The sequence below is a fragment of the Budorcas taxicolor genome, chromosome 11 (genome assembly GCF_023091745.1).
Source record: "Budorcas taxicolor isolate Tak-1 chromosome 11, Takin1.1, whole genome shotgun sequence".
Classification (NCBI taxonomy): domain Eukaryota; kingdom Metazoa; phylum Chordata; class Mammalia; order Artiodactyla; family Bovidae; genus Budorcas; species Budorcas taxicolor.
In genome coordinates this window covers 133,250,487-133,264,916 of record NC_068920.1, presented here as the reverse complement: position 1 = coordinate 133,264,916, position 14,430 = coordinate 133,250,487, and the positions used below count along the sequence as shown (strand labels likewise).

Below are 14,430 nucleotides of genomic sequence, written 5' to 3'. Positions count from 1 at the left end.
GTTTCTCTGGAGAACCCTAACACAAATGGATTCTTCCCTGGAGCCTCTAGAGGGAGTGTCGCCCTGCTCACATCTTGATTTCAAATTGCGGTGTCAACGGACAGAGAACAGACTTGTGGGTGCCAAGGAGGAGGTGAGGGAGGGATGGACTGGGAGTTTGGGGTTAGCAGATGCAAACTGTTACATATAGAAGGGATAAACAACAAGGTCCTACTGTATGGCATAGAGAACTATGTTCAATTTGTCACTGTCATTTAGTCATCAAGTCATTTCTGACTCTTGTGACCCCATGGACTGTAGCCCACCATGGACAGGGGATTTCCCAGGCAAGAATATTGGAGTGGGTGGCCATTTCCTTCTCCATTCTGCCATTTCCTTCTCAATCCAAGGACTGAACCCACATCTCCAGCACTGGCTAAGTCACCAGGGAAGCTTTAATTAATATTCTGTGACAAATCATAGTGAAAAAGATCATGAAAAAGAATGTATGTATGTATATGTATATGTATATATAAAATGGAATCACTTTGATGTACAGTAGAAATTAACACAACATTGTAAATCAACTACACTTCAATAAAATAAACTTTAAAATAAAAGATAGTGGTGTCCAGAATTGTGACAGAATAAATTTCTGTTTTAAGCCACCATGTCTGTGGTAATTCGTTACAGCAACTTTAAGAAGCCGATACACTGGTCTTCCCTGAGCTCTCCTACAACAAGCTGCCCTCCACTCTGCATCAGCCACCAGTTTCAAGTCTTGTTCTAGAACACTGTATTACCAATTGCCATATATTATCTAAAGCCTTGAGTCAAGCACCCTGCTCGCACACCAACTTCTGTCTCTCTAGCTCGCTCCTTCCAGCGTCCTGCCTCCAGCAACAATTCAACACCAGTGGGACCTAAACGTCACTGAGCCTACCACCTTCACCCAGCCCCTGACCTTCCTCACAGTCTCATCTCTCTCTTCACCCAACTTGCACACTACGGCCCATTATTACATTCACTTCTTTGCTGACTCTCCAACCTCTCTCGCCAGCTCTCTCCCTTCGTCATCCTTTGTTAAAACACCAACTCCACCTACTCTGCTTCTCACACACTGGAGGGGGCGGAAGTAAAATGCACGACCTCACCAACTGGTCTGACTTTGAATTCATAACCACCAACCTCAAGTTAGTCATTCCAATCTCAGCTCAAATGTCACTTCTTAAGAAAAACTTTCCCTGACCAATTTTTAACAGCTTTATTGAGATACATACTTCACATATCATAAAACTCACCTTTTTAAAGTCACAATTCAGTGGTTTTTAAAATATATTCAAAAGAGTTGTTAACCAAAACTAGTATCTCATTTCAGATCTTTTGTTCACCCTCAAAAGAAACTCAGTACTCTTTTTCCCCACTCCACTAACCCACCTTGTCTCTACATATTTGCCTATTGTGGACATTTCATATAAATGGAATCATACCCTATGTACCATTTTATGTTTGACTGCTTTCACTTACATATTTTCAAGGGTTCTTCCCTTGAAAGCATGCATCAGTATTTCATTTCTTTTTGTTGCCTAGTAATATTCGATTATGTTGACATAACACATTTTGATTATCTGTTCATCAGTTGGCAGACATTTGGGTCTACTTCCACTTTTTAGGTATTTTGAATGCTGTCTCTATGAACATTCATGTACAAGCTTTTGTGTGGACAGAGTATCTCCAGTTCTCAAAAGAGAATTCTCAAGTTTCACCTAGGAACGCAACTGTCAGCTCAGTGGCAACTGTTTAACATTGAGTTGCTGTTCAGTCACTAAGTCATGTCCAACTCTTTGCGACCCCATGGATTGCAGCACGCCAGGCCTCCCTGTCCATCACTATCTCCCTGAGTTTCCTCAAACTCACGTCCATTGAGTCTGTGATGCCATCCAACCATCTCATCCTCTGTCACCCACTTCCCCTCTTGCTCTCAATCTTCCCCAGCATCAGAGTCTTTTCCAATGAGTCGGCTCTTCGCATCAGGTGGCCAAAGGATTGGAGCTTCAGTATCAGTCCTTCCAATGAATATTCAGGGTTGATTTCTTTTAGGATGGACTGGTTTGCTCTCCTTGCTGTCAACAAGGAGTGTAAGCCACAGTGTGTAAGTTTCAGCAGTTTCTCTGAGGAGAATGGGGCACTGGCCTAAGGGACTAGATTTTGTCCCAATTTTCTTTACCTGTGTATCTCACCTCTTTCTATAACTTGCTAAAAGTGAGGATACTGTTTTATGCCTTTAAAAAATAGTCGTCCTGGGATGTCCCCTGTGGGCCAGTGATTAAGGTTCTACTCTTCCAATGCAAGGAGCATGGGTCTAATCCCTGGTCAGGGAACTAGGATCCCACACATCAAGTGGTACAACCAAAAAAATAAATAATAAAGATTAAAAAAAAAGTAAAAAATAGTCTTCCTGCCTAGTTTTGTACTATGTACAAAGTAGCTGTTGAACTATGGCATGAAACTATTTAGAACTAAACAGGGGCATGGCCAAGAAACATACCTCCTCCTCCATGAAGACATACTATCTTTTAGAATTTTAGAGATGGGAGGCGAGGTATACTAACCACATGAAAATGAAATCTGCTTCTGACAAAAGTCAACAGTCTTAATTGTTTCAAGTCTATAACAACATAAGCTTCTCTGATTCCTTCAAGTAAATGGTTTAATATCATTACTGCCCAAACAACTACACTGGACATATATGAGTTGCCCATTAACATTTACTCAAAAAAGAAAACAAGCAATCACAGTAATAGAGGTTGTTAAATCCAATACTTTGTCATTTATAGGTTTTCAAGTATAGGATAACTTTGTTCTGAGGTGGAGTCTGCCATCTGGTGGGAAGAAAGGTGAAATTTCCATATCCTCAGCTAAGTTACATAACTACCTCTACCAAGACATTCTACCAACAAACTGTACTGCGGTACAAGTGTACTTTGTACACACACACATACTCCCTATCGTGAAGTGACGACCACATGGGAATTGGTCAAATTTCTCTTGGTAAAGTGAACACCAGAATGCACAGAGATCAGAATGTAAGGCAGAGGGGAAGGCAAGGAGTGGGAGCAGGCTTGTTTATCTCCATCCTCCGTGCATTATCAGGAAAGGATTAAGAGTTTCAGTTTGGGAAGATGAAAAAGTCCCAGAGATGGATGGCAGTGATGGCTGCACAACAAGATGAATAAACTTAATGCCGCCAAACTGCACTAATTTAGCAGAAAAACTTGATAGTCTCCTTGGCTGGGTGGAAATCCTTGTTCAGATTGTAAGGCTTAATCCTCTGGGTGCCAGACTGTATTTTCCAAACATAACTGCAGTGATCCCTCCTGCCACCCATGCTCACTGTGATAAATTTTATTACCACCTCACCATCATCAGAGATGAAGTCCCTTCTCTAGCCTTAGCAAACGTGACCAACAGAATATGGTGGAGTATTATGATAAAACTTCACAGCCAGGTCAGACAAGGCCTTGTGGCTTTCCCCAGTGCGCCAGGCACGCTGGTACTCCAGTTGCTTCCTGCAGGGATGTTCTCTCTTAAAACACAGAATCCACACCATGAAAAGCAGAAGCCACATTCAGAGGCCTACACAGAGATGGCTCCTGTCAATCATCCCAGCCTTATGATCTCAACGAGGATTTAAGTGGTTAACTCAGTCACAGAGACTATCATAGTTTCTATTAAATTATACTTTTAAAAGAAAAACTTTATTCAAATAACTACTCATCATATTCAGTAGAATTTTTATTACCATATTTAAATGATTCAGATTTGGAGGAAGTATTCTAGATGTAGTATTGTAGGTTTTTGTGTGTTTTTTTTTAATCACTGTTAAATGATCTTTAGCCCAAACCTTCCCCATCTCTGCTGCTGCTGCTAAGTTGCTTCAGTCATGTCCAACTCTGTGCAACCCCACAGATGGCAGCCCACCAGGCTCCCCCGTCCCTGAGATTCTCCAGGCAAGAATACTGGAGTGGGTTGCCATTTCCTTCTCCAATGCATGAAAGTGCAAAGTGAAAGTGAAGTCACTCAGTTGTGTCTGACTCTTAGCGACCCCATGGACTGCAGCCCACCAGGCTCCTCTGTCCATGGGATTTTCTAGGAAAGAGTACTGGAGTGGGCTGCCATTGCCTCAGCTGATGGCAATTCCATCCTTATAACTGTTTAGGACAAAATCTTAGCATTTCCTTGGACTCCTTTCCTCTCACAAGCCACATTCAACCCATGAGACAGATTTATAAAACATATCTTAATTCCATTCTTTTTATCTGCTACTAATTCTTTTTATCTCTACTGCTAATATCCTATCATGTCTTGTTTAATTACTGCAATTATCTCTCCAAAATGGCCTGCTTCTATCTTTCCCTTCCACTGTTCACTTTTTACATGGCATCCAGACTGATCATTTAAAAATATAAATCAATGCAAGCTATTTTTCTACTCAAAACTCTAAAGATTCCTTCTTTCACTCATAGTAAAAGTCGAAGTCCTTACGATGGCCACCACGGCCCTTGTTACCTCTTTGACCTCCTCTCCTACAGCTCTCCCCTTGCTCTGTCCACTCTGGGTTTTTTTTGTTCCCTGAATTCAGGCACAGTCTTGCTCTACAGCCATGACACTGAAAACTCCTCCTCTTCCCAGATGTCTGTAGGCAAGCTTCTAAGACCACTCAAATCTCATTTTGTCAACAAGGCCTCTAAGACTCTTCCACTCCTACCCTTCATTCCTTTTTCTGATTTCTTGCTCATGCGAGAGTGTAAACTGGCAGACGGGTTCTGATCCAGGCATTCAGGTACCCAGCTTCCTTTCATCTAAGGACTCTGCCTCTGGGAACTAACAGAGATCCTTTCATTTGGGCAAATGTACAGAGGGAGTGGGAAGCGTGAAGACAGAGAGACTGGAGAAGACACAATTGCTGTAAACTACCTTGCCTCTGTGGTCATGTATGGATGTAAGAGTTGGACTACAAAGAAAGCTGAGCACAGAAGAATTGATGCTTTTGAACTGTGGTGTTGGAGAAGACTCTTGAGAGTCCCTTGGATTACAAGGAGATCCAACCAGTTCATCCTAAAGGAGATCAGTCCTGGTGTCCATTGGAAGGACTGATGTTGAAGCTGAAACTCCAAAATTTTGGCCACCTGATGCGAAGAGCTGACTCATTGGAAAAGACCCTGATGCTGGGAAAGATTGAGGGCAGGAGGAGAAGGGAACGACAGAGGATGAGATGGTTGGATGGCATCACCAACTCAATGGACATGGATTTAGGCGGACTCCAGGAGTTGGTGATAGACAGGGAGGCCTGGCGTGCTGCAGTTCACGGGGTCGCAAAGAGTCGAACACAACTGAGCGACTGAACTGAACTGAACCTTGACCCTAATATAGATCACTTTCAAATTCCATTGGTAAGAACTAGTCCCATGGCCCATCTGGCTACAAGGAGGATGGGTTATATAATCTAGTTATATACCCAGGAGACATCACTTTGCCAACAAAGGTCCATCTAGTCAAAGCTATGGTTTTTCCAGTAGTCATTCATGTATGGATGTGACAGTTGAACTATAACAAAAGCTGAGTGCAGAAGAATTAATGCTTTTGAACTGTGGCGCTGGAGAAGACTTTTGGAGAGTCCCTTAGACTGCACAGAGATCCAGTCAGTCAATCCTAAAGATCAGTCCTGAATATTTATTGGAAGGACTTATGCTGAAGCTGAAACTCCAATACTTTGGCCACCTGATGTGAAGAGTGACTCATTGGAAAAGACCCTGATGCTGGGAAAGATTCAAGGCAGGAGGAGAAGGGGACGACAGAGGATGAGATGGCTGGATGGCATCACCGACTCAATGGACATGGATTTGGGTGGACTCCAGGAGTTGGTGATGGACAGGGAGGCCTGACGTGCTGCAGTGCATGGGGTTGCAAAGAGTCAGACACAACTGAGTGACTGAACTGAACTGATCCAGGAAGAAAAGGAAAGCATGGATACTGGTAAGTAATTCTCATCTTTCTTCTGCTACACAGAGAATACACTCAAACCTCCCCCACTACCCAAAAGCAAACCTAAAGTCCCATTCAGCCAGGGCATTTAACTACAAGTGCAGGACCTCTGACTCTTGCACACTCTTCTTCATCAAGAACATGTGCAGTTCCTGAGGCTGCATCCTATGAACTGAACAAGTGTGTTATCTGCACCCGCCCTCCCTAGTCCCAACAGACAATAGCAGGGCAAGAGCAGAAGGTTCTTCTTCATCCAATATCCTCCTTGGTTCAAGTGGGCTCTGGCATGCCCTCCTAAGGGGCTGTAAAACCTTCACAACCCACCTCTTTGCAGAGCAAATTCTGGGTCCTTAAATAGTTTTACATTTACAGCTCAAATAGGCTCATGGTTCCATTGCCAATATAATTCCCTCAAAAATTTAGCAGGCCTTTGATCTATTTGTTTCTAGTCAGTTCCATGTGCCAGAAACCACACACTAAGTTCTTTCCCAGACACAATTCTCAATCCTGATTTATGCGTTTCCCTCCCTGACTCTTGCTTTCAACTAACAGCAGCCACCTGGAGGCCAGATGAAACAATAGGTCAGCGGTTTCCGACTCTGGCTGCAAAACAGAATCACTTGGGGGAACTTTCAAAAACGGCCTGTGTCCAGGTTCTGTGTATCCTGGAGCCAGTAAATCAGAAGCTATGCAGGTGGGAGCAAGATAATTCTGTGAGAGCAGCAGTTCTGATGGACTTTGACCCTTCATCTGAGCTTGGCCACAGGACTGGGTCACTTGTTTTCAACTGAGAATGTTTACTAGGTCTTTGATGCTCGAAGCCTCTCTCAACTCTTATCTCCTGCTCTCTAAAACAGTCTGCTTTTCCTTTCTCTGCCCCAACTTTCTCTACTTCCTTTCATTTTTTTGCTTGAAAACTAGCCAATTCTTCCCTTACCTCCTCTCTTTCACGTAATACCTTAACAATAAGTCAACACACACTGTGACCTTTTACAATGTTTAACCAAGAGTTAACCTGGCATGAGGTAGGTTTCCCAAGTTATCATGGATGACAAATTTACGAAACTGGTCACCTCTGCGGAACCTGGGTTTCTGTCCTTCCCATGCCCAATGTCAGTGTCCTCATCAGTGTGCTACCTGACTGCTAAGTCAGTGAAACAAATGTACAGGTTTTGCTTTAATAGAACTCCACTTCTAGTATCAACCACTGTTGCAAAAACTAAAACCTCAGTGGCTTAATACAAGGTTTCTTTCTTGCTCCCCTGAGAGTCACACAGGCTGGCAGGATTCTTCCCACCCATTGTTCAAAGACCCAGTTTCCTTTCATTTTATAATTGTTACCTCTCTGAGTCCTTAAGAAGTTTTATAGTTTCACCCTCTCTGGATCCTAAAGAAATTCTCTCCATTAAGCTGATAAAGAAAATAGAAAAGGCATCCAGCTATTAACTGCCTTGTTCTGGAAAGACATGTATCACTCTAATCATATTCCCCTGGTAAGAGTTATTCACATGGTCCTTTTAGATACAGAGGGGCTGAAAAATGTAGTCTAGATGTGTGCCCAGCAAAAACAGGAAAACAGTGATGTTGGCAAGCCCTAGTGGTCTCTTTAACACCCCTTAAAATTTAAGCTCCACCAGAGTACGAAGTGGAGAGTGAAAAAGCTGGCTTCAACTCCAACATTCAAAAAACGAAGATCATGGCATCCGGTCCCATCACTTCATGGCAAATAGATGGGGAAACAGTGGAAACAGTGACAGACTTTATTTTTGGGGGCTCTAAAATCACTGCAGATGGTGACTGCACCCATGAAATTAAAAGATGCTTGCTCCTTGGAAGAAAAGTTATGACCAACCTAGAGAGCATATTAAAAAGCAGAGACATGACTTTGCCGACAAAGGTTCGTCTAGTCAAAGCTATGGTTTTTCCAGTAGTCATGTATGGATAATTGAGAGTTGGACTATAAAGAAAGCTGAGCACCGAAAAATTGATGCTTTTGAACTGTGGTGTTGGAGACTCTTGAGAGTCCCTTGGACAGCAAAAAGAACAAACCAGTCAACCCTAAAGGAACTCAGTCCTGAATATTCATTGGAAGGACTGATGCTGAAGCTGAAACTCTAATACTTTGGCCACCTAGTGCAAAGAACTGACTCATTTGAAAAGACCCTGATGCTGGGAAAGATTGAAGCAGGAGGAGAAGGTGGAGACAGAGGATGAGATGGTTGGATGGCATCACCGACTCAATGGACATGAGTTTGAGCAAGCTCTGGGAGTCAGTGATGGACAGGAAAGCCTGGCGTGCTGTAGTCCTTGGGGGTCACAAAAAGTCGGACACGACTGAGCAACTGAACTGAACTGAAGGTAGGAGTCTTTGTCCGGTTTGTTCATAGATAGATCTCATAAGCCTTTTACACTGCCTGGAACATAGCAGATGCTCAAAAAATATCTTTTTAATAAATAAATGGACAGAATGAATCACAAGTATGGTACCATATGGCTTCTTTTCTATAAGAAAGGTGAAAGAATGGATTGATGACTAAAAGAATAATGAAGTATACTGCATAGTTACTTACATAAAACATTAAACAGAACTTTTGGAAAAATAAAAATTCCAAGCACCAACGATATACATATCAAATCTATAATGGAATTCATGCACACTAAATTCATCTGTTATAAACATACAGAGAAACATTCATTCAAAATATTAATACAAATATAGTGGACAAACCTCAAAAAAATTACCACTAAACTGACTATATATTTTTTCTTAGGTGGAAACTTCTTTACCCAATTAGCCTCAAAATTCACCAATATCTTCCTCAAAGAACAAGAACACTGCACACAGAGCCCTAATCTTAAAAACAAGTTACACACACACACACACACACACACACACACACACACACACTGCTAAAAGATCCTCCCAGGATGCATTGACCATCGTAATGCATATACTCATCAAAATTCAGAACTGATACATTTATGACACCAGCATCAAAATTATGTTTGCTGATAACACTTGATGTTCTTGAAGTCTTAAGTCACCACCACAAAAATGAATGAATAAACTAGAAAAAAATAACAAAACTGAAATTTTTTTTAAATGGGTATAACACTTCACAAGAGTGTTGTGAGGATCAAATAGAAATTTTAAAATTCACATGTGATTTCTGTACTTTAGGTATGCTATAGATCAACAGGGTATGAAAAACTGCTTTGTAAATCATAGAGCAATATTCAATCACTGATGTTTAAGTAAATGTAAAATTCCCATTTCTACAAGGGTTATAAATAAATGAGCAAGCTTAAACCAAGGTGAAAAAGAAGATCCTTATCCTCCTTAGCCCTGACATCTAGAAGGAGAATTTTCAGTAGATACACTCAGAGAATCCAATCATTCTGAGATAGCAAAGAGCTATCTCAGTGTAAAGAGTGAGACTCTAAACAAGAAACAGCCAAAAAATACTAAAAAGTCAATTAACAGCATGGGAGACTTAAACTTGAAGAAAAAGTAACAATTTTAAAATCTGTAAATTCTTCCTAGCCAATGAAAGAGAATAAACTATTGGGTTTTTTTTTTTCCCCCTTTGCCTTTTTAAAAAATTTAAAATAATGTCTCTTCAACCAAAAAAAAAAATTGGAATTTACAATACAAGAAGACTCAGGACAGGAGGTTCAGTTTAACAAAATTTTATGGTTTAATTGTAACTGAAAAGCCATCTAATAAAAAAATGATCTCTAACACATTGTCAAAGATGTAGGAAATGAAGTACACACTTGATTAAAGTTTGCTCTTGGATTTTAACTAATCCCTTATTTGCTTTTTTCTTGGTTGAGTTTAAGGAAGGTTAACTAAAAGAAAAAAGACCTGCTCCCAGCCGCCAATAATGAAGCTTTCTAATACTTAAAGTTTAGTATGATGCCCAGGCTAAAGAACCTAGATCCACAATTATACTTATGACCCTGAATATTTTTCTACCTTTTAGCAAACCAACCAACCAATCGACAAACAAGAACTAGAGAAAAAAGTTTTAAAACAAGACTATAGCAACTGCTAGGAAATAAAAATATGGCATTTTTTAAAACTTTGGAAATAAACTGGACGGAGGGAAGAAAAAAAATGACTGATGCTAAACTTGTTACATGATTTATAAACACTACACAGAGAAATTAAAACCCTGACCTTCACCTAAATATTGTTATTTAGAAGACTACTTTTGAAAGTAGACATCAATGTGGCAACTGTAAAATACAGTATTTCCCCAATTTTCAAGAGGCAAAAATCTAACTTCATCTTATGCAGCTTTCTTTGCAACATTTAAATCCTATAAGCATGAATAAAATTTGCCTGCAAAAGAGAAATTTAAATCTTCCTCATAACACAGCTAGCTTCTTGTAGCAACTTATGTTAATGAGATAATTTAGAATGTGCACAAAGATTTCCTCAAAAGCATGTGCACTGCAGCATTGACCCTAAATGCTCAAGAAAAGCACAAAATACACTCTGGAACATCTTTAATACGTACGACACATGTAAAAACAAAGCTCAGTTTTGTGAAAGCAAATGTCTTGTCAAGGGAAGATGCTCATGATATTTTATTTAATGTGAATACAAAGTTGCAAAATGTTAAAAACAAACAACAACAACTCTGCTTGTCAAATCAAGTGATGAAGCACAACATATCTGCAAACCCCATCATGAAAGTCAGGGTTAATATTTTATGACGCCACATCCTCATTTGATAGGCATCTATCAGGAAAGAAGCCCTTAGTGCTGTTACCGATGAAACAGATAAGTGCTGGGGACACAGACTGAGACACAGAGCAGTTACCCAAGAGGAATGCTCCTTCATCTGGTGCTGGTTGCTGTGAGGGCCACTGGCATGGCCTCGCCAAAAGCAGTTTTGGCAGAGTTGGTAGTTGTGGCACTGCTGGCACCGGTACCGGAAACCCATCATGCTCTCGCAGCGGCAATAGGAGCACTCCACAGGGTGGAAGACTTGAGGGCGGGGAGGAGAGGGCCAGAGAGAGAGAGAGAAGTCACTGTCATTTGGAGAAGAAGGCCAGTGCAGTGGAAGACCAAAATAAAAGCCAAGGTGTACACGACTAGAACTGAAGAACTGCAACTGTCTTCAATTTAGTTCATCTAACCAGCCATTCCATCCTAAATCAGTTCTGGGTGTTCCTTGGAAGGACTGATGTTGAAGCTGAAACTCCTATATTTTGGCCACCTGATGCGGAGAGCTGACTCACTGGAAAAGACCCTGATGCTGGGGAAGATTGAAGGCAGGAGGAGAAGGGGACAACAGAGGATGAGATGGTTGGATGGCATCACTGACTCAATGGACATGAGTTTGGGTAAACTCCGGGAGTTGGTGATGGACAGGGAAGCCTGGCGTGCTGCGGTTCATGGGGTTGCAAAGAGTTGGACAGGGCTGAGTTACTGAACTGAACTGAACCAGCCATTTAACCAGCCATTAAATAAAAAGACAATACCAAAAGGTCCCATTGAGAATCAATTACAATTCACCTTAGAAACCAATTTCCTTCTTTAAAACATCATTCATGTCTCAAAGTTTGTATACATGTATAAGTAAGCAGGAGAGACACCTTCACTCCAAATTTCTCTTCCAATCCAAAGAGATGTATATTGTTGGCTGTGGACACGTATCCTTCACTAACATAAAATCTGTGAGGGTCAGGATGACATGCTATGTGTCTCTATTACCTGCAAAGTGGTATTTCACACAGTCCCTTGGATTGATGGTCTTGAAATGTTTGCTGAATTAAATACTATTACATACTGGGGAGCAAATGGGAACTGGTAAAAAAAAAAAAGAGTAAGGCAAGCCACATCAAAATACTAGTTTTAATAGACAGCCAATGGGAATTTGCTGTATGACTCAGAGACCTCAAACCGGGGCTCTGTAACAACCTAGAGGGGTGGGGATGGGGAGGTAGGTGGGAGGGAGGCTCTAGAGGGAGGGGACATATGTACACCTATGGCTGATTCATGTTGAGGTTTGGCAGAAACCAACACAATTCTGTAAAGCAATCGTCCTTCAATTAAAAAAAATTTTTTTTTAATTTTTAAAAAAAGTACTAGTTTTAGGTAAGAGCTCTAAGTACTAACATAAAATAAAGTACTCTAATCTAACCAATGAAGGGGCAGTGATTTGGAGGAAGGGAAACTCAGTGACCTGCCACTCTTTTCTCCGCCTCACACAGCATCTTACCTGGTGGAAAACTGCCAGCTGGCAGTTAGGATTTATAATGGTTACTGGGGCCTGAAAGTCCAGTTCATTGAGTGCAAAGTGGGCAGTAAATGCACAACTGTGTATTACAGATTGTTATTTATACTTTTAAATGTTGAAAGCAACATTGTTCCCTTTGCCAATTCAGTTCTGAACACAAGAAGCCTAAGTCAAAGGAAAGAGGGGTGTAGTAGCCAAATCATCATTTGAATAGCTCTTTATGGCCCTATGGACACAAAGGCAATCTTCTCTCAATTATAAGGACTTCTAGTCCTGCTTCCAACAATGTAGGTTAACTAGAGAATCAAGACTCAAAACAAACAAGGACAAAACCTGAGCACTTGGTGAAAAAAATAATGCAACAAGATCACTAAAGAAGAACAGAAAGATTAAAGTCTGGAATGAGAAATTGAAAGTTTAAACTTCCTCTAAGAAATTTAAATTTTTGTCACCAAGATATTTCTAAAGAGTAATCAAAGTGTTAATCACATAAGAATGTAATCAATAAATACTACATAGAAAGTCACAACAAAATGTTCACATGGATAATGATAATACATCTCAACAAATGAGATTCCCTCTACTTGGCAGAGTAGGCCTAAAATGACTTTATGAAAATGAGCTGGATATGAAACTACTAAAACATTTAGGACTATAAAAGTATTGCTCCCCCAAGGAAGCAATATTGTTATAATTTAATAGCACAAATCTCTTTCCAAAAATACTGTTTAAAATTTAACTGTTTTAGTCTACTCAAGAAATTCCAGAACTTTTGGAAAATAATCTTGCATCTAAGGACTTGTAAACTAAAGTCATAATTGGGCAAAAGGCTGAGAAATTTAAAAAAAAAAAGATATGAATAAGAAGGTATAAGAGTATGGTTATGTTCTCTCATTCTTACAAAATGAAGACGAGGACTCTAATTTTTAGTGCCTGTCGCCTTTCACTCTTTCTCTTCTGTGGAATAAGGAGAGACAGGCAAGAGCCATGAGCGAAGGGAAGGTCCAGAGAAAACCAGGGCCTTTCCTTTAATGAACTGAAACAACCTAAACAAGGAGATAAGCTGATAACAATACTAGAAAAACCTAAGAAGTTACTCAGAGGTAAATACCATTTCAGTTCCAAGTGAAACAAAGATTCCCAGGTAGCATTAGCAGTAAAGAACCCGCCTCCCAAAGCAGGAGATGCCAGAGACACAGGTTTGATCCCTGGGTCAGGAAGAAACCCATTCCAGTATTCTTGCCTGGAGAATTCCATGGACAGTGGAGCCTGGCAGGCTACACAGTCCATGGGGTCACAAGAACTGGACACCACTAAAGCCACTTGGCATGCATGCACTTAGGGAGAATACTGAGAGTAGCGCGGTCGCAAAGGAAAAAACAGTACTGGTGAAACCAAGTACCAAATTCTATCTTAGCTACTTTCGTTTAAACTATTCCAAAATAATTATAATTTTAATGGTGGATATTTAATACATTCAATTTTTTGGAGCTAAGCTTTTTATAAACTACAGGGGGAAAAAAGGAAGTCGTGGCTAAGTTGGGTGGGATCAAGCAGAAAACAATCATCTGGAATTTAGGGGGAAAAGCCTAGAGTTTGAAACACAAAGTTTTCTGACCTGATATTACTACATTGGTATCCTAAGTAATATGTCCTCTTTCCTCTTTTTTTTTTTTGAGAAATAAATACTCTTCTTTGAAAGCCAAAACTACAAATTCAAATGATGGAGTGCCAACAAATGTCAATTACAATTTTCAGTGACAATAGCTAAGAACATTACAAATATTATCAGTTCACATACTTCCTGTAGCACACGGGACTGAATGATGAAAGTTCTGCTTACCATTCTCCACGTGGGCAAGCCTGTGCATGAGAGGTAGCCAGACAAGGCACTGGGGAGGAGGATCGGCCATCATTGTGTCTAAAAACATATTTAGCATTATCTTTTTCTGTGAAGAGAAAAAAAAAAATTTTTTTTCAAGTTACCTCTGAACTCTAATGTTAAGCTAACTTAGGATTCTCTTATAGCAAAATAATATTTTGCATTACTACAGACATTGCAACACACTATCCTAAATACTATTGCTATATTCAAATGCATTTCCACTTACATTATTTTATTTTGAGTCTTAAAACAACTGTATAAGATAAA

The 14,430-nt window shown here is 40.3% G+C and overlaps 1 protein-coding gene across 1 annotated transcript in view; it reads right to left on the bottom strand.

The window, feature by feature from the left end:
* DTNB (dystrobrevin beta) overlaps positions 1-14,430 on the bottom strand; it is a 238,797-nt gene that overhangs the window by 140,637 nt on the left and 83,730 nt on the right. The window contains exons 7-8 of the mRNA XM_052649361.1: positions 14,122-14,227; positions 10,857-11,023 (exon numbers count right to left, since the gene is read on the bottom strand). Coding sequence (XP_052505321.1) covers positions 10,857-11,023; positions 14,122-14,227 — 273 coding nt within the window. The remainder of the gene's footprint in view (positions 1-10,856; positions 11,024-14,121; positions 14,228-14,430) is intronic.